The 21,177-nt window shown below is 44.9% G+C and overlaps 1 protein-coding gene across 3 annotated transcripts in view; it reads right to left on the bottom strand.

Moving 5' to 3' along the window:
- Positions 1-21,177, bottom strand: part of LOC120947777 (neuronal acetylcholine receptor subunit alpha-7-like) — a 91,305-nt gene that overhangs the window by 41,149 nt on the left and 28,979 nt on the right. For all 3 annotated transcript variants that reach the window (XM_040363489.2, XM_049608533.1, XM_049608530.1), the window contains 2 exons: positions 7,639-7,778; positions 5,200-5,244 (listed from right to left, as the gene is read on the bottom strand). In XM_040363489.2, the coding sequence (XP_040219423.2) occupies positions 5,200-5,244; positions 7,639-7,778 (185 nt within the window). The remainder of the gene's footprint in view (positions 1-5,199; positions 5,245-7,638; positions 7,779-21,177) is intronic.

The following is a 21,177-nucleotide window of genomic DNA, read 5'->3' on the forward strand; positions in this document are numbered from 1 at the left end:
CGCTCTGCGTCGTCGAAAAGGACCACGACGCTCCAACCTATAAAAAAAGCAACCTCTACCGTGCGCATATTTGCAAGACGCGCAGTGGAGCACTTGTCAGCCTGGTACCTGGTACCAATGATGTAGGTGGCCTCTGTGGTATAGGCTGCTGCATGGAGCTGCTGTGCACCATAGCTTTGTTTCATGTGTATGTGTGTGTGTTTGTGCTTCTGTTTTTTTTTCATTCTACCACTCGTGATTGATGGCATAAACTCTGCGAACCATCGTGTACTTGACAAGCGCGCACAAAGTCAGCCGCGTGATGGGTACGGGGGTGCACCGGCGGTGTAGATGGCGCTGATTTATAGTCCACTTAAAGTGACAGGTCTCGTGGATTCGTGTGGTAACTCATCATCATGGATGGCCTGCTCCGGCTTAAAGGTGCTTGGGAAGGGCCGAAGGCTGGTGGCGGTGTCCGAGAATGTCGTGACAAAAGTGAAAACGATGTGAGTACGGGAGCCAGCGCTATTCGCTATGAATGAAATAGCCCAACCTAACCGGTGCACCGCTGTGCCTGTCGTTCAGGATTCGTCTTTTTTTTCTGTGTGTTTGTGTGAGTGTGTGTGTTTTTTTTCAGACCGCTTCAAGGAAGCACCAGGGTCGACCTGAAGACATTCCGTCGAGTCGTCAACTAATGACCGACCATGCCTAAAGTGCACTTCATTCTGTGGACGTCAAGTGGGAAACAGGGCTTCTCGTCTCATCGGCCACACTTATATCGTTAGTATGTGTGTGTGTGTGGTTGTGTGTTGGTGTGTGCGTTTGGAAAGGAAAAGAATTTGCTGCGGTAGATTCAATTCCCTGCAAGGAGCAGTGCATTGTGCCGCACCCTGTACACGCCATAGCACGGTGGTACGGTGACAGGTACTCCAGCGCGTTAACCTTAACGACTTCTGCGGCACACCCGTGCCCTCTAACGAACCCTCTAACGATGGATTGGAGATTCGTTTTAATTGGTAATTTTTGCAAATGAACGTGGCGAACGTGCCTCGGGCTTGAAGTGTAACTAACGCATCGCTCAGACGGTTCGGTTTAGACGTTTACCTTTCCATCAAGAGGCTGGAACGAGCGTTTGCCCATATGTAGGCGCACTGCCAGGGCGTTCTGCTTGATGCGCGTAATGTGATTGTCTTTCGATTTCGGAACACAACTATTGCGAAATGATTGCCCAATAATCTTGGCCTATGTTCCAGGGCAACGGTTCGATTGTTCGTTCGTTACATTAGACAAATGTAACCGAAAGTGAACGTGGCACAAAAAAAAAACACACACACATCCGGCCGGTCGTAAAACCGAAATAACAGGGCACATAAAACCGAGCAGCGTGTAGCGTGATGAGTGCGCGCCCAGTCGCTACGCGACACGTTGGTTTAGCAGCACCGCTAACGGTAGCGACATAATCATCATAAACATTGGACATTGTTTTCCAGCGTCCTGCGACGGAAACCCTTCACGATAAGTCGCTTTAAGTGTTCGCCGGACGCTTCCAGTGTTTGCGCCCTCGGGTTTGACGCCGCCCGCTTATAACATTAGGTACAGATGAAGCAGCTTTAAAGTGATGGCGTGTCAATGGAGCGCCATGTTTTATCTCGCTTAACCCCTGCCGCTGGTGCTACCTGCTATCCAGTCTGGAAAGCTGCCAACCTGATTGCGCCCGAATGTTGGCAAGGTAATCCACCTGTAAATCCAGCTTCAGCAGCACAGGTTGATTGATTTCTAGCACCGCCGGTTGTGCCACCGGATCACCAATAGGTAATTACTACTATTCATCAAACCGTGGACAACATCATCATCGGGCCCCTTTCCCCGAAATCGGGAGACACCAGAATTCTTGCATGTGGGTGGGAGCGTCACTAACAAGAGGGAATGGACAAAAGGTCGAAAAGGAAATGTTCGGAAGGACGAAAATCCGGACAAAAGTGGAGCGCATCCGAACATCCGCCTCCTCCAAATGTCAATAGTGGTCTGTGCCCTGCTGCTGCCCGAGGGTCCCACATTTTCAGGAACGGTGGAAAGGAAACCATCGGCAGCAATTAAATGTCACCATGTCACGTCAGCAACAGCATCTGTCATTAGTGAGCGCGTCGGGTGCCCGTGATTGTTTGCCCATTTGATTGCTGGACGATTGTTCTGCACACGCAATTTTGCCTGTTTTTGTGTGTCATTGTGTGTGTGTGTGTGTGTGTGTGTGTGTGTGTTAGTGTATGAGTTTGCTTGTTTTTTTTTGCTGTATATGTGTGCGTTTTCGCTTTCGTTACATTGATAAACATCGTGATTTCTTCTGTGGCTTCCCGTTTCCCTAGTGACCACCAATCCGACTTTTAATTGACGCGTGTTGCATACGTCCTGGCAGAAGCCAGGGCCAATAGACGGAAGGAAAAGGGGCTAGCGAAGGCGATCCCTGCAAACGTCAGGACGTCGATCTACATCTGACGGTCAACGGTTTCGGATGGATTAGTTGCCAAGGAAGCACAGAGTGGAAACATGATACCGTTTTGGATGGTTCCACAGCATGCCAGGAAAGTAAGTACAAATCGAAATGAAATAAGTAACAGCAGTCGATTGATACGGCCTGAAGAGGTTTCTAATTATAAGGCCGTCACCGTATTTGCAATTAAATGTACATGCATATGTAACTCATAATATATACATTTTTCATTCCGTAGGAACGGTCTGCAAAGGCCGTATTGCTTTAAGTATATATACATATATATGTATATACAGTGAAACCCCTCATAACGAGTACCCCTTATAATGATTTTTTTGCATAACGAACAAATCGAAATGCTTTACGAATACTCCGCTTAAGTAGTAAAATCTTGCATAACGAACAATTTCATTTTGGGAGATTCAATATTAAGAATTTATTAAAAGGCAAAGGAGGCCAATTGGCTCAAAGTCTCTATAAAAAATACTAAGAATCATTAAATATCAAGCTATTTGCACAAGAGGCAGGTATAAGTGTGGATGAAAAGTGTAAGGAAGATGACACATTAACACCCACTGCCAGTCTAAAACTCACGAAGTCATACAAAAATCGAAAATGCCGAGCGGGCGTCCATTTAACTCTTTTCAGATCAGATAGCGGAGCTGAGAGTTTTGCTGCGCTTATCAACAGGTGGAGTAAGTGAGGTAGTTTCTTCAGTTTGATTGCTCCATTTCTTTCCTTCTTATTTGATAATATTGGCGGCTCTCTTCGGCGTCGGCCGTGGAAGTGTGTAGGACGTGGATTTGAGGGAACCTCCCAAATATGCGTGTTTTTCATAAGTGTCAATACACCTTGATGAGTGTGTTCTTGCATGCATTCCTGATCTCCTTGCTCATGAAGGCGAAAATTTCGATACTAAGAATTGATCAATGGATTATTGTTACCACTTTGAGATGTTCTGTATGACTGTGATGCATATAATCCCTATATACCCGCAATTTTTTTGACCTGGAGCCAGTTATTTCACTTTTCATTCAAACTGTATGAAAAAGAGCCTCCCGCATAACGAGTTTTTTGCATAACGAGTGAGTCATTGGAACGGATTAACCTTGTAATAAGGGTGAAAATTAATACATTACAGGGTTTTCCGAGTCAGTTTCGATTGTAAACGTTCTTATTCACCGCGTGAAAGATGTTAATCCACATTAATCTGATGTTTCATTTCCATCAGCATACGATAAGACTGCATTTGGGAAGGCGTAAGTCGAAAATGTCGTAAATTGAATATAAAGTTTACAACCGAAGTTGAAATCTATGATATCGTATATTTTATTTAAAACAATGTTCGATACAGGATTTTCGAAGTCTCTTTCGAATGTGCACATAATTATCCACCACCTCCAAGATGTTTTTCAAGAATGGTGTATTTGCTTCAAAATGAAATTTCAGTTTTTACACATGATTTTCAACACATCACAAAAACTGTTAAACTCAATACTGCAAGATTTTATCTCAAGATGAAAATCATGCTGAGGAAATAAAAATTATGCTGATGGAAACTAACTATCAGATTGAAGTGGGTTAACAACTTTCACGCAGTAAATAAGAACGTTTACAATCAAAACTGACTTTGACAACCCTGTAATGTATTAATTTTCACTCGATAAGTCGTTTACACGATACTAATATTTAAGATTGAGTAGTTGGGGAATTTTGGTAAATGTGTATGCAGCAGTTATCAGTAATAAAATAATTAAAATAAACCGATTTCTTGTAAATGACAGCTTTCAACCAAAATCGTCCGAACCAAAATCTTCGTAACTCGAGGGGGTTTATCTTGAGACTCGCCTGTACATATGTTTATCTTGAGACTCGCCTGTGAATATGTTTATATAACATAATTGATTAAAATAGACTTTACTCAACATAATATTTTAAATTAAGGTAACTCTTAGAAAATGATTTGAAATGTGGCCGTCATCATAAATGTATGTTGTAGTTGTATAGCAGAACTAGCTATATAAGATGGAAAGCTAGAATTATGTAAAGATCTAGAGTTTTCTGTAACCTTCTTGTTGTGTAACATTCACCATTACAGTCGTTGCCGCTAAATTTTAACTCTAACTTACCTATTTTTATCTCAAAGGCACCAATTTTGGACAGTGCGCATATTTGTTTGTTTCTAAGGCATCAATTATTAACTGTGCTTCAAAATTGATGCGCACTGTCAAAAATTGATGCCTTAGAGCGATAATTTGGTGGCAACGACTGTAACTATCCCAGGACGTATACTAATTAATAAACTTTCAAGCACAGTTTGGATTTTTTATTAAACTTTACAGAATTTTTCAACGAGATTACGGATCGAATATGGTGGTAGTGCGATTTGTCAAAAATTAGGCGAACAAAACAGAACAATGGAGCTGTTAGCTTGTTGATTTGCAATACTGTGTCGTATTGTTTGCTGTTCTCTGTACATTTTCAGTACGTTTTTGAACAATTCTTCGAAAATCTCACAAATCGGAAGCAGGCACATGCAGACATGTATAAAAAAGCTGCACTGATGTATGCACTGTTCGTAACCGACGCATGTACTTAACGAATATTTCCCTAGTTATACAAGATGTTGCAGACAATCCGTTAAAAGATGTATTGAATTTGATGAAGTCTTTGGTCAAGTTAATTTTTACCAGTGTTAACGTATGCTGGAAAAACGTACAGCGCGTACTTACCAATTTCAACCAAATGTTTGTGATTAGGAGCTGATTTTTTTCGTCCTGCAAGAAAGAAAGTTTTCAATTACTAATTGATTGTAATCTTTGCTGAAGCACAGTCATGAACATTCAAGTAACAAGCACTCAAATCCTAAGAAGCTGCGTGAGGACCTATTCAGGAGCTTGGAACAGCGGGTGGTGATAGTTTGGCCACACTCGATGCAATTGATGTGTTTCTTCAATTTGTACCGCACAGCAAAGTTGCCTAAAATGGGCACGCCTGTTCGAAGTCTCCCAGTTCCATCCTTCTACGCGTCGCACGCGGCATTGTGCGAACGTGACTTTCGTCAACAATTTTTTAATCAAGATCAAACCACTGAGCGACCCGTTCGCCCGCCATCCAAAATCCCCGCCAGTGTACCATGTTGCATGTCGGTGACGGTAATTTGGCGTCTTTACGACACATCATCTTCCCACGACATTCCAGGCGCCCGTGCCCTTAACCGCGCAGAAGTTGTCACGTCAGCCGCCTCCACTCCCAGTTCGGCTGCTGCCGTCATCACACCATCATCGCATGTGCGTGTGCATTGTTTTGTGCTCCCGACTGGAAAGGGGCGAAAACTGCCAGTTGTTGTCACACTGGATGATATGCTTCGTGTGTGCGCTTCGTTTTAAAAAGCCCGTGCTGAAACCCGTCCCGCTTCAAAATGTGATGGGACCTTTTTTACTGTTGTTGTTGTTGTTGTTGTTTGTACTTTCTTTCTTGTTTTGCCTACTTTCGTCCTACAACGCGCCTCGCAAGAGCCGAACGCGTGCTTAAATATGCGTCAGCCCACTGATACACAGTGCCGCGCGACACCCGGAAGGCAATCGGCCAGGCACCCGTTCGGGCAGGCGGAATGTGAAAATTTTGAAGAAATTTTCCCCGAGTACGTTCTCGCACCAATCCTTCTTTTGCAGCTGGGTATGGCACACACACACTTGCGTATCCGCTTTATGGGTTGCAATTTTTAAGAGGACATTCTTTAACACAGAGGGTGGTGGGGAGCGGGGGATAATGGTTAAAATGAAAAACTTTCCAAGTGCGTTGAATGCCAAAGTTTTTTTTTGGGCCATCGTCGGTCGCTTACTTCGTCTCCAACGACAAACCAAAAAAACACATAAGACTGGGTCGTGGACTTTCCACGCGTTTTTTCTGCGTGTACTGTTTCTGGAGTGCTGTGTGCGTGTTTTTCCTTGTGTGTGTGTGTGTGTGTGTGGAGGGGCGTAAAAGGGCGAAAAGTGACGAAAAGTTTCATCGGCTTGCCCGTTTTTCGCCCGTCCTCCGGTCTAAAGCCGTGGTATTGGTGCAGCTGTGCCACGGCGCACGGAAATCATGTCCCGCATGAGTGTTTTGGTGAGAAACGTGGACGTGGACCGACTGTTACTCTTGGCGCGAAGTTGCGTGACATACGTGCTGTGTTTCGTGTCGGAACGAGAGGAAGGTGGGAACCATATTTCAGAACGTGTTACTGCGGGCAGGGATGGAGGTTCTGGGAATGTGTTAAATTATCGACACGACCACTTGTGCCTCCGCCAACCTTCGGCCACAGTTGAACTACAGCGAGCAAGCTGCAATATCCTGTTACCCGAAAGGGGATGCCAACTCACGGCCTTTTGTTTCTGGAACAAAAAAAAAAGGAGCAGCTCCCGCCCATCAGTGTGTATCGTCGGAGTTCGCGCCAACTTCCAACACCACACCAAGCACTTCTCGGTTAGGTATGGATGATTGTTTTTTTTTTGTTCTATGTGGACATTTTTTTGTCCTTCTCTGACTCCAAACATTTGCTGCACCCGTAGCATTAGATCGGCGGGGAGGAGCGGGGAGCTCAGCCGGTACGAGATGTCCGAGTCACTCATCCATCGCCCTGAACCGAGACTCGCGCCGCAACTTTTTTTCGGGAACAAAGTGAAAGGCAAAGTTCTGAGCTACTGAATCCGATTACATTACGCCCAGGCCACAGGGTTTCCTGCTAGGAGTGGAGTGTGGCCGTTGCGCGACCCCAAGCCGCCCGACAAGCGATAGAGCAAAGTTTGGATTCCATTTCCTGCCGTGGGTCATGTGATTCCAAGCGTCCAGCTTCCGCTGGTGGGTTCGCTCGGTGTTAGGATTTACGCTTGTTTCGGTCTCTATTTTCAATATGGGAGTGAGAAAAAAAAACGATGATGGCCAAAGCGACCGTTAACTCCACGTGGAGTGGATAATCGTGAGCATGACACGTGATGGAGGAAGGGGGCGGGGGGTAATCGGGACCACGAGCCCTGCATTAGGAGGTCGTTTGCTTCCGTAGAGATTGCGTCACAAAACTTCTCGCTTTTCCGTGCTGCCTTTTTTTTCTCGCTCTCATCTGTTTCTGTAGCTTTCCTGATCAGATCCGTGGCTAGTGCTAGTTTGTTAGGTGCTCGCCGTCTACTTACCACGTCAATAATTTGCATCAAAGTCAGCCCGAAGCTGAGCTGCAGCGGGTCCGACTCGTTGACGACGGGCCGCTCGAGCACGTTGTAGTTGTCCAGCAGATGGTGCAGCAACCGTTTCTCGTGGTATCCGGCGTCAATCACTGAAAGAGAAAAGGGCAAACAGTCAGCGAAACAAAAGAAGGAAAAAACGTACACACATATTTATTGAAGTGCAAACGGGCATCGAAGCGAAGCCTTTGACTCAACTTAATCTTTCACCAGCAGAAAATCAACAAACTTTTATTTAGCGAAAAACGATGGCGTGGATGCGAATCAAAAGAGAACAATTTTTTTTTTCAAATGTTGCTCCATCCTTTCTCCTGTGCCAGATCATGTCATCTGGAGTAGTGGTGGGAGCTCGGAGTCCATTATGATTCTGAAATCGATTCGGATTTCTGAGCCGTTCCCGGAGCCGACTCCGATTGCGGTATCCATTCCGATTCCGGTGCTGAATCGGAGCTGAAGAATCGTTATCGACCCGGAGTTAGAATCGGCTCCGAAATCGTAAACGTCCCGGAATCGGAATCAGAACTGGCTCCGGAAGCAGAGTAAGTTTTGGAATTGATAACAGAAATTTTTCAAATGGATTGTTTACCAGTAAAGGGGCCATTCACGATTATAGTCCGCTTTTTGTATGGAGTTTGACAGTTGGAGGCTGAAATTATGTAAACACTTCATACACTTCAAACCAAACATAAAACTACCTTGTAATTTTCAGTCGAGATTATTCTAGCCTCAAAGCTAGAATTAGATACAAGTACCTGCTCGAAAAAATGGCAAAACAAGGTGGTGTTTTCATTTATCCCAAGGTGCATTAAAGAGATCACGTGGTGGAATCTAGAATCAAAGTATGTGTAGACCAGGTGGTCTCATAGCATATTGTTTATAACCAAATTTAAACGTCACTTTTTGACAGGACAGCTGAAAACTTTTGCCCAAACAAGCTTTCTGGTAGTTTGACGAATATCCAAAACATTCTTTAATCTTCATTCAGAATCAGAAGCGGTAAAAATCAGCCTTTTAAATACATACACCTTAGGATAGGCCCACCTGTATACTACACCCACTTTGATAGCTATACAATGCAAACAGCTGACAGACTGAAATTTCAGCCTACGAACTTAAAACGAAAAGGGCCTCAAATTTGTATTTTTTACGACTATTGATACAATCGTAGCTACATTGAATCCAAACGCCTGTTTCAAAGAGAGGCCTAAACGAATTTTTATTTGGAAGCCTATTCTGATTCCAGAGTGGATACCGGAGCCGATACAAGAGCCAATTTCAATTCCGAAGCCAATTACGATTCCGACGTCGATTCCGATTCCGGCATTGATTCCGATTCTGGAAGCTGATTCCGAACCTACTATCTGCATTCAATTCCGCACAAATTCGGAGCTAGCTGGAATCGATTCCGACTCAAAACTTCATCTTTCCCATCTCTAGTCTGGAAAGAATGAGGTAGGCAAAGATCGAAGCTAAAGTGCAAAGAAAAAAAAAATCAGAGGGTATAGTACGCGGTTAGATCGAAGGTTGCACGCGGTTTGCGCACCGAATGCGTCCCATAATGCATCAAACAACCGTTTACTATGCCCACCTGTCCTGTGTGTTGTTCCTTTTTTATCCCCCTAAAAAGCACCAACGGATACCGTGGGTTAAAGAAAATACACCGGTCTTGCCTCATTTATGTGTGTGGATATGTATAAATGTGCCTTGGGAAAATTTTCACTATCGTAACACCATGCCCCCGCGAATGTGTCGCGTGTCTTGAATTAATCTCCCAGAAACTAATGCTTTGTTGTGCGTCGTGGGTGGGAAGAGGAGATTCTCACGACTAGAGGAGTTGTAAGGTGGGTTTGCGGAGGGCTAATTTAAGCACCACGGGGATAAGCTCAACAAAAAACGCGAGCTGTACACCGAAGCCCTGCATTGGATCTAAACGACTCGCTTGATGGCTGTAACACAACAAGTACCGGTTCAGGGCGATGACAAGAGCCAGAGCTGTTGGCAACGGCAACGGTGTATGTGTTTGAAGTGCATTAGGAACGATTATGTAAAGTAGGTGATAGACACGCAAGACGAAACACGTGGATCTTTAATGTGAAAGCTTAACTTTTCCTACGATAGGCTGCTCGAGAAACAAAAATCAATCTCAAAATTTATTTCTTGCACGATATAATTTTGGATAACATTTGATTTGAATTTTTCCACTGGGATAAAGGGAGAAGAAATTGTGATTCTGTTTACTCCTATTCAATTAATTAGTGCACCATTCTTCTTCTTCTTCTTTGGCTTAACAACCGTTGTCGGTCAAGGCCTGCCTGTACCCACTTGCGGGCTTGGCTTTCAGTGACTAATTGAATCCCCCCCATAGCAGGATAGTCAATCCTACGTATGGCGGCACGGTCTATTTGGGGATTGAACCCATGACGGGCATGTTGTTTATGTCGTACGAGTTGACGACTGAACTACGAGACCGGCTAGTGCACCATTATGATATAGTAATTATAATACATATCAAACGTATTCAAAAAACGGGGGCAAAATGCAACGAAACAACTGAATACGGAATTGTGCCCGTGCGCGTATTGGGCTTGGGGTTCGAGCACGCTCCTGTTACGAACACTGCTAACTTAGCCTTCCAAGCTGAAGAGTGCAAATAATAGTATATTAACAGCGGTCAAGCCAAGCGGTCGTTGGGTGTGTGGAGAAACAGCGCTGTATGGACATTGACCCGGCGGGCGCGCGCGGGTCAAAACCCCAATAAAATTGTCATACACTTAAGCGGAACGTGTAACCGGCGACAGAAGAAAACGCTTCGGGAAGCTGGCAATGATGATGGAAATGGCATCGTTTCGTATCGCCCTGGATCGTTCCCCCCCCCCCCCCGTTCTCTTTGCCCACACTGCTGGCGCTGGATAGGCCGGGCGGAACAAAAATGAACACAGGTCCTTGCGCAATATCGCTTATAGCTTCAAATTAGTATGATCGTAGCCCGTGGCGTCGGTTGCCAAAAAACCACACTCGTAACCGCCGTAATGATGGCAGGAAACGGTCTGGAGGGAAACAAATGCGGACGAAACTTTAAAACACATGGTAATCTATTCCCGTTTGATAATTTAGGTGCTGGGGGCGAGAAGGGTCCATCTGTGGGAGTCGAAATACTTCCTTCGCTCGCTTTTTGATCTGTTCGATTTCGACCTGCCATCCATGTCAGTCCTTTCCATTTCTCTCTCTCTCTCTCTCTCTCTCTCTCTCTCTCTCTCTCTCTCTCTCAAGCGTGTCGACATTTGCCTAGAAGAACTAGGTCTATGAATCATTGCCATAAATGTCGTAACGCGTTGGATCCGAGCCAATGGCGAAACTGAAACAACCGAGCACAATAAAAGCTGAGACGTACGGGGTACGTGAGTGAGCAAGTGAAGTGAAAGGGGCTTTTTGTTTTAATAAAATATGGCATTTCTGCATTCGGTGTTCCTACGCGGGATTGCATTTCGTTCACGAATTCGTTCAAGCCACACACAAAAATATACCCTCACCCTTCCGTAAAACCTTCAAGAAGCGATTCGAGCTCGTTCAGGCGGACGGCTGCTGCCAGCTGTGAATTTATGGGAATCGATTTCCAGCGTACGGGAGGAAGGAAACATTAGAAGCGAAACTTTTGACTGACTGGCACACGTGGTGGCCGTGGTGGTCGCTCCCCAACTCCCGAACCGAGTCAGGCGAAGCGCGCGGGTTGCGAGCAGTGGTTAAGCGGGGCAAGAAAAGAAAACGGATTCAAATACACTCTCGAAAAATAAACCTAAAAAACTGGTAAATCGAGTGAACTTTTCGACACTTCAGCCCACCCGACGCGAATGGAAGGAAGGAAGTTTTTAAGCGTTTTCAAATCGAGACGGATACGCTGGATTGACTCGAAGCAATCGGTTCGAGGATTGTGTGTGTGTTTTTTTTTTATTATTATTAATATTGTGTGTGTGTGTGTGTCGACGACCAAGGAAAATCAAATGCTAACGCCGAAAGGACGTTTGATCGTTTCGTTTTTGACATCGATTTTTGAGTGTGTGTGTGTTCTTTCTCTAACTCTGGCTGATTCAGTCTCGCTATCTCTTTCACGCCCGCTCTGGTGTGAACGATTTCGAATTTTCCGATGCAATCATGTCGATCGTAAAATTCCACATTTAATGTTTTTCTTTCGACGATTGCCGAACAGCAGGAAGGAAGGAAAGAGCGAATGATGAAAGGGGTAGCTATGGGTGGCACACGATTGGCCGCTACGTTTGCCAATTAATTTGTAACCCTCTGTGAGATGCCGCGCCGCGAGTTGCTGTTTTGTCACACTCTGGATGCAAAATTCACGCAAAATGGATTTGATTGGAAAAACGTGTTTAACCAACGAACGCGGGGAGGGGAGAGGGAAAGCAAACGGTTGACGAGGAAGTGTTGCTAAGAATGAACCAATATCCGGCGTAGACTGGCAGCAAAGGTCGTGGCGAGGAAGAAGAATTATGCAACGGAAATGAACACACACATAGACACACATACAAGCGGAGGAGAAATGATCGAAAAATATTTGCAGCATTACACGGCGAAAGGGTAAGGGTAAGGGTGAAGGATGGAGGGTGCATGGTTGAATGACTAGAACATACATTTCTGCTGCACGCGCATGGATACACACACACTGTGGCAACGGACGAGTGTCTTTCCTAGCGCACCGACCCCAGCTGCTGCGACATAATCTAGCTCTACGTAAGGTGGCCGGGGCGGGGGCGGATGGGGTATGTTTTATGATAATAACATCTGCCAGTGACGTCCCACTCCGGCAGCAGCAACGCTTTGCTGGTATTTTGGGCTGGGTGGGTGGGTGGGTGCCTTGTTCCCGGTTTCCGGATTTCATTTCCTTCGTTTGGTTTGCGATGGCGCTTTTGTCTCCCGATTTCCATTTTTTGTTATTGTTTTCGCCGTCAGCTCGAGTTCGAGTGCACTTCAACCGAGTCGTCGGCTTGGGTTACTGGTATTAGTGTGTGTTTTTTTTTTGTTCAAATACGGATGAGCCGAATTTGTGTGCCAAGCATTCGTAACCGGATGGATGTGATTTTGTAGATGGAAAGTAAGTTTCCTTTCTATTTCAACTGAACGCAGGGTAAATTTCGATTCGAACACATCTTTTCAGCGGCAATACTTGCGATTCTCGAAGCGATGCTTACGAGCTTTAGAATTGGGTCTTCTTCAAATAAGCCAAACCGACGTCGTGTCCAAAACATAAAACAAAAACGTCCACCCAATTAAAATTGGAACCGGAAGTGCGCACATGTTTGGGATATGCCGACATGTCGTCACCGCTGTGTCGTATCGATGCCGGGCCTCGTGCCACTGCATGCATGCAGATTGCGAAATAATGACAAAGCAGTGTTTGATTTGAAATTCAATTTCGAACGACCGAAAAACCCCTCCATTCGCACTCCCATCCCGAAGCGAACCGGAGTGCCATTGATAGCTGCATGAGAGAATGCAAATATTTGATCAGCGTGGGCCAGCCAGTCAGTGAGAAGATGGGTGAGGTTTCATTCCGCTGCTGCTGAAGGGAAGATTTTTTGTCGTCTTGAATTCCTCTGCAAAAAAAAGGAAGTGTGTGGGAGACACTCGTGGGCGGAGTGGATTAGAAAGTCAAACAGAATTGTCGCTAGGTGGAAGGAAAGCGTTACAATGGATCCGCTTCCCCTTCTCCATGCTTGCGAGGAGAGTTTGTTTGCGTAATAGCCAAAGAGGAAAAGAGAGAAGAGGAAGGGGATGTCCCGCCACGGCCAATGTACTGCCCGTATCTGGTCTGGGCTGTCTAGGAAATTAACATAAAAATAGCTTACAATTGGCTGAAAACGAACAGGAAGTATTAAGAGTGAAAGAAAGAGAGAGAGATAGAGTGTGTGTGTGAGAGAGAGAGAGAGAGAGAGAGAGAGAGAGCGAACGAGAACGAGGGAGAGTGTGTGTAGAGAATGTCGGCTAAAATCCGGAATCCATTAGTAGGTCATCAATCCAGATCAAAAATCCGTCCAAGTTTACCATCCTTGGTGGTATGGTTGGGGTGGGAGGAATGTTTCCTTTTTCATGCCCGCGGCAGCTCTGTGATACGGAAGATGGTGCCGTTTGCATACACACTGCCAGGTTTGATACACATACAATCAGCTGTGGAGAGTTCTCTGCCCATTTGTGCACAGATTGGATTGGAAAAGATCCGTCATCCGAGAGAAAAATCAAAAAGCAAAAGCAGGGGAGCAAAAAAACTCATCCCCCTGCCGATCTATTGATTTTTTTTTCTCAATCGGTTTCCAATGGAATGAATCCCTTTCACGGTTTAGCACGCATTACTGAGAAGATGTTCGGCACACCTATCATGCTTTATATTGCGATTGATACGTTTGATAGCCTTAAGCGGAACGGGGTTTCTATTGGAACTCTGGCACCTTGTTTGCTTGTGGGAACTGCGAACAATTAAATTCCACACTGACCGCTTGGACTATGAGAAAGGTCATTCTGCCGCACTGAGCACTCCGGTAAGCTTTCCAAGTTCCACTATAAGGATATCAATTTTAAGAATCCTGTACATGTGAGATAGATTATATTGTTCCCGCGAGTGGCGTTTCAAAAACTTTTCCATGAAAACGGAGAAATATAAAATACCGAGGCAATCACAGGTACTGGAAATACTATTTATGGAGCATGCAGACCATTTTCTTTGCGATCCATTCTCCAGAACTCCCATCTCAAGTAAATCCCGTCAATAATCCCGTTGGCTATTATTCCATACGCCTCGAAGCAAATTTTCGCATTTGTAAGTGGCTTGAATGATCCATAACATCACCTTCCAGTTGCAAATTCTACAAGAGCCTTATCATTATTATCACCATTAGACACGCACACTCCGCAACAGCTCGCGATGCTATTTATGGGACGCAGAAGAGCTAGCTTTACTGGGGAATGCAACAGTGCAGAGCTCGGTACCTCATCGTCGCTTGTGTCCAGGCTCCGGGAGCTTTCAAGGCAAAGATTCACATCCGAAACGAGCTTAAATCGGCGTTAACGCTTTGACCGCCAGCCTGACGACACAGTTTTTGAGTGAGCACGTAGCGCATGACAAGAGAGCGATTAGAGCGACAGTTTCTCGTGCGATTGTTATCACTCTTTTGTTTCATTGCGATAAGCGGCGTAGCACATGTCGTTCTCGTTCTCTCTTTCCTACCTCATTCGTTCTCAAGAGAATCACTGAGCGTCAGATGCAAAGATGAACGGTGAGCAAAACCGTCATGCGAATTTATATGACACGGCGCTTAAAGTGTTAAGAACACCCCAAGACGACGAGGCTATAAATACCTGGAACCATTGCTCATACCAAACATTGCGATCGCAGCTTGGTTGCGAAATAAAGACACCCATAAAAGTATGATTTCCAGTGGAAATCTGGCAGAGTAACACACATACACACTCCGGCTCCGTATATCGCAATATTGAGCAGGATGAATCGTACCAAGAAATCGCACATTCTCCTCGCAGTGTCGTGGCACGTTTTATGCGTTCCGGCCACGTTTGCTCTTCATGGCTTAAATCTGTCAACGTTTAATTTAGCGAATGTATGGTAGAAAAACGGGCAAGTCCTTCCGCCTCTCCTCTCACACCAGGAGAGCCAGATGAAAAGGAAGGATCGGTTGTTCGTCGTTGGAAAATGATTTATTGTAGTATAGAGAAGGGCCAGGGTTTTCAGCATTTTAGGCTAGGATAGTAAAGCACGAAACACACAAAAAAACTTCCTCCGTGGCAATAGGGATACAAAAATTAATAAATGTTCAATCCCGCCTTAACTCCGTCCCCCATTCGGTACGTTTACCACCCCTCACCCCTTTCCTAATACTCATCCCATCAATTTTCTGTAGACGTCGTTAATTTTATTTATTGCTCCACCTTTCCACCTTGTTTAGGTGGTACGGATGGGGCTAAAACCGGAGTTTAACCAGAGAATATTGCCAAGAGCCATAGTGTGCGATTATGAGTTTGTGTGTGTGTGTGTGTGTGTGTGTGTGTGTGTGTGTGTGTGTGTGTGTGTGTGTGTGTGTGTGCAGGAAGGTGGGTAGGATTTTATTTTTTTCCTTCTGGGCACAAGGCTCTCGACAATAGCTGCACGCGAGAGGTCGTAAAATCAATTAGGCTTGAGTTAAGCGTCAAGTGTGCCAGAAAGAATGCCACCCGCGATCACTCGGGCGCTAGCTTAGTATGGATGAAAAAAATAAAAAATGGCTGATATCCTAACAGTATGGTGACTCCTCAAACTAGCCGAAACGAAAAACTGCCATTTCGCGCCAGTTCAATCAGTGGCAATGGCGCGTATGCCTGTGTGTACAAGACGTTTATGATTTCGGTAAAAAATATTATAAATGGTTCAATAACACACAAAAAACGTCCCTCCCTAACTAACCTGACCACAATATGAAAAGAAAAAAAAACAACAAACAAACCCGAAAGAAGAATGTAAAATATTCTATGTGCACTTTAAGCGTGTTTCCGCTTTCCCAGCGCTCGGAATCGACGTATGTGGCGCCGGCGAAATACACACCACGACGGAAAACACACCGGAACACACGTGGATGCGTGTTTTCAATTTGCCCTGGTCGTCCGTCCCGGCGGCTCCACGCCCCAGAGGTTGTCGATTCATGCCGAAGGGGAATCGGCCGGTCGAAGAAACTCCATGCTGCTGCGCACGTCGGGAAGCAGCAAATTATGAAACAGGCTACATCCGCCATGCCCCGAAACGGGCTCTCGCAATGGGGCGAGGGGTGGAGGGTTTTCCGATTTGCCAACGCTCAATCCCATGCCACTCTCCCCCAGCAAAACATTCCCCGCCCTGGACGACAGGAAACGGTTACGGTGCAACATCTGTTTAACCTCATTCCACGTGCGCTGGCTAAATAGTTTGGGGCCGGTTTGAAGGCAAATTTGAAATGAAATTTGAGACGGCCAGGTTGTGTAGCAAACGCGGCTCCTCGCTTGAGCTTGTTACGAGTTTAACCCCTCGCGCCCAGCGCCTTGCTGGCTCAACCAAATGCACAAACGAGCGGGATTATTGCTGCTGCTGTTGCACACAACAGCCCTTTGCGCCCAGCGTTTCCCGAAACCGCTTCTCACTCCCCCTCCCCCCAATTTTCCTATTCTGATCGATGGTTTGAAAGAGGGCGGATAAGCTATAGAGAGAGAGAGAGGGACAGAGGGAGAAGGTTTCATATTTTCACAACAACCCTGCTCCCTGCCTGTTTTTGTACCGTACACTCCTCCAGTAGCGGGAAGGATGCTTTCGGGATTGATGCTTTTCCTTTCTAATTTTGGGCTAGATGCAGCACCGCTGGCCGCTTTTACCCGAGTACCGGCAGCAGATCTAAAGCAAAGCCCTGCCCAGGCCTAATCTATAGGCCGGTTCGAAGAGGAGCTTCTGGAATGTGTGTGTACCCTTTCCCATCTACGTCATAGTTGAAGAGGTGGGGCACTTTTTCCACTACAAGCTCTGCAGAAAGCTGCCCGCTTCGCCACCCGAACAGTGCTGCCCGGAGGCCACCTATTGCGGGGTTTCCTTTTTTTGTTTTGTTTTGGCCATTGCTGCTTTCTTACCTCCTCGAATAATCTAAAGGCGAAGCATTATGTAATTGGTTCTCAGCGGTACAACGTACAAAGTGCAAAGCGTGCCTTTATCGTCAATCATGCTGCTGGCTTGTTGCTGACTAGTGTTGGTCGTTCTGGTTTGAATCCAGTGAGAAAGTTCAGTTCATTTTGATGCCCGTTCCGTTCCGATACTTTTTACAAACTCGTTCCGTTTCGTTCTTTTAAAAAACCGGGTTGAACTGGCTCTTGATTGCTGTGCTGTAAGCGTCAAATAAATGGTATTTGCATTTATTAACAGGTCGGTTGAAATTTGTTTAGGCCTAACACATACATACTACTATGAGATTCTAAATCCATATGTTTCTTATTTTGTACCAACCTTGAAACGAATTGTATTAAAATTGTATTAAAACGGCAATCGGACAGCTGCTTCATGAGTTATAGCAATTTTTGTGAAGCAACCTTCGAGTTTTGAAAAATAATGGACAAAACAAATTTTGCTTGTATATAATATACTGCTTGTTGGAGGCAAAAAATACAGCCGGAGTAACAATTGTCTTGATGCAGAGTTTTCGGACACTGGCTCATCAAAACCAACCTTAAAGTATTACTATGCTTAGTTTAAACGTGGTGCAATAAGCACTGAGGACGATGCACATAGTGGAAACCCAAAAGAGGTGGTTACTGACGAAAACATAAAATAATATCCACAAAATAATTAAAAGAATTATAAGAACCCTTAAGGCGATTTTGATCGAAAAAGCTGACACCCTAAAGATATTAGAAGTACATTTTACACATATATTTCTCGAATATTTGGATATGAGCTGTGCAGAAAGGCTGCCGTGCGAGCTCACATTTGACATCGAGATGATAAGTAACAATTCACAGAACTGAATGGGCAAAATATGAATTGGGCTACGATTTGCTTCGCCACTCACCGTATGTCCCAGAGCGGGCTCCCACCGACTATTCCCTGTTCTTGGATCTCAAGAGGCTACTCGCTGTGTAGAAATTTTCGTCAAATGAAGAAACTGAGACTTTTTTGAGACAAAGAATAAATCATACTACGGAAAAAGGGTATCGAAAAGTTGGAAGATTGTTATACATGGTGTATTGATCTGGAAGGGATGTATGTACAATAAAACAAATTGCCAACAAATTGGGGTTTTCAACCATAGGTCAAACAATTTTCACCTGTTCAATAGGTTCCCTTCCTTTGAATTAATTAAAGGAAATTTAAATAAAAAATCTTTTTCATATATTTCATAGTTTGTGTGATTCATTTGGCTAGGTTTAATGATATTAACTGTTACTATAATATAAATGAATGTAATTTTTGTGCTGGAATGTACTAACGAACTATGTGTGTTTAAATAATATTGTTTTTAAAATAGTACTGTGTTATAAAGGCATCATCTTGTAATGGTTTGGAATTCGGGTGGCGACCTGATATACAAGAAGGGAGATAGGTTGGACTGCAACCACTACAGCAGTATCACGGTGTTGAATACCGCCTATAAAATATTCTCCCTTATCCTTCAGGATCGTTTTGTCCCACACGAAGAGATAATGTCGGAAATAAAAGAGGAAAATTAACCACTGATCAGGTCTTCGCCATGCGAATCCGATCTTGGAAAAGATGGCCGAATAGACACGACACATACCATCTCTTCATTGACTTCCAAGCCGCATATGATAGCATAGCCAGGTAAAACTGTACGACGCTATGAGCTCTTTTGGAATCCCAGCCAAACTGATAAGGCTAGTTAGAATAACTATGACCAAAATCATGTATCAGAAGCCTACCTACCTACCAAAGCTCGGTGTGGTCCTTTTTTAAAAATATGCTCGGTGAAAAATGAAGACAGCCCGAGTTATCATAAAGGAATGCCTGCGCAAAAACTCAAATGCTGGTGATGTGGTACACAGCTTATAGGAAAAACTTGAACCCAACTTCATTTAGTACTAGATTTGGTGTGCAGAAATCCCTTTTTATATGCCTGTACCCTTTTCGATATGGTGCTTATATCGCAGGACACGATGCTGATTGAATGATTTAGCTTGTAATCACAAGTTGTGAACTCAATGCACCACTGGTTCCGTTCCTTTTCAAAATATAATTCCATTCCGTCTCGTTCCGTTCCTTTGTTTCGATGGAGTGCTCAACACTAACTACTGACAATAATTAACCAACGACGCGTGAGCCATGGAATGGGTAAAAGAGAGAGAGAGAGAAAGAGAGAGAGAGAGAGAGCGTGTGTGAGAAAAAAAGAGAGATGAAACAAACTCAGTCTAAGTGAAGATGACAGGGTGTTGTTTCTTGAGCCTGCATTTAGACATCCCTGTTATTCGCAAGGCGTTAAATGACGTTGCAATTCTAACCGGATGAGTGTTCCTGGGGGTAAGGTGTTTTTTTATATTTTTACAAAGTAGAATGCTCTATCCATTTCAACATAAAGCTTTTCGTTTTTAAGATGTTGCCGTTTTGCCTTACCCAACGTGAGTCAGCTAAATTAGCCATTGCAAGGTAAGCACCGGTACTGGCCGGGCCTATGCCAACTAAATGTGCAGGTGTGTATGTGTGTCCGCATGAGCTAGTTAGTACAGAGGCCGATGCCTAGAAGACGGCAAATTAAAATTGTGATTTGATATTGAATTTCCCTCTTCTCGGGCGCTCAAAGTGGGCGTGCGGGCATTGCTTTTGCCGTCTTTATAAACGGCGTCCCGCTTCCAAATGGGCTGACCATAGAGTGGCGTCTTTGAAAGTGGCAAAAGAATCTTAAACTGCTTCGAAATTCTCTCGGGCAGATTGCTTAATTGCAAGCCGCTAGTTCGCTCAGGTTTCGGTAAACCGAGACGGCGCCTAAATGTAGGCAAATCCATAATGTACGTGTTTGTTGGCGCATTTTAGGAAACAGCGCGACGAACCGTGCAGCATCTACACACGAGTTTAGACTAATTAAAGAAAAGGGGTAATTTAGACTAATTAAAGAAAAGGGGCTTAAGCTTGGTCGCTGAAATTGCCTAAAAGTAGGCGGTTTTGTTTGCTGCCAAAAACTGTTCGACGTGAATTTGCCGAATAGCTGAGAAGAAGCGCCCCATTTATTTGAGGTGAGATGGATCCCTTTCATCATGGTCCGGAGATGTTGCGTGAAACAGGTAGCTCACTTGTACACCAAGGCTCAATGCCTACTGCAGGATCAATTAGATAGAAGGAGCTACCTCAATTCATGGATAGTCACATAGAGCAGCCCCCTCACACAGAAACAGCAAGCACCACAGGCAGGCTTTAAGACGCTGAATTTCTATTAGAAACAGAAGGAAAAGGCAACGCTGTGCGGATACAAACTATTGTGGCAGTGCGTCGGTAGAGACCGTGCCAAAGACAGGAACGGCAGCACTACTGCTGGTAGTGAGTAGTGTTGGTTGGATCTTCCGTTTGATGAAAGCCTTGATTCGATAAATGTTTAATTATCCGTGAAGCGATTACGGTCCTATCTACGTGCCTGAGTTGATAATTGAATTAATCGTGTAGCGTGCTCCACCTGGCGTTGGTTGCGGCGTGTTTACGTACACACGGTCGGTCTCCTGTTGACCGACCCTGCGAAAACACCCTGCCTTCCTTGTCTCCCCCGCGGAGCTGGCCATCGGTCGTGTGTAGCTCAAATATTTCTAAACGCCTCGCCTGCTGGGCCGCCCACACAACAATGGGTAACTGCGTCGCATCCGTGCTCGACAGCGAGCGTGAGGCAGACGAGGAGTTAGGGACTCCCGGTAGCGTGTTGCGCCATTATCCGCCTCGTTTGTAATAAAAACATTTTTATTCAGCGGTTTCCTGCACGCACGCACACACAAGTC

Source organism: Anopheles coluzzii, chromosome X (genome assembly GCF_943734685.1).
Source record: "Anopheles coluzzii chromosome X, AcolN3, whole genome shotgun sequence".
Taxonomy (NCBI): Eukaryota; Metazoa; Arthropoda; class Insecta; order Diptera; family Culicidae; genus Anopheles; species Anopheles coluzzii.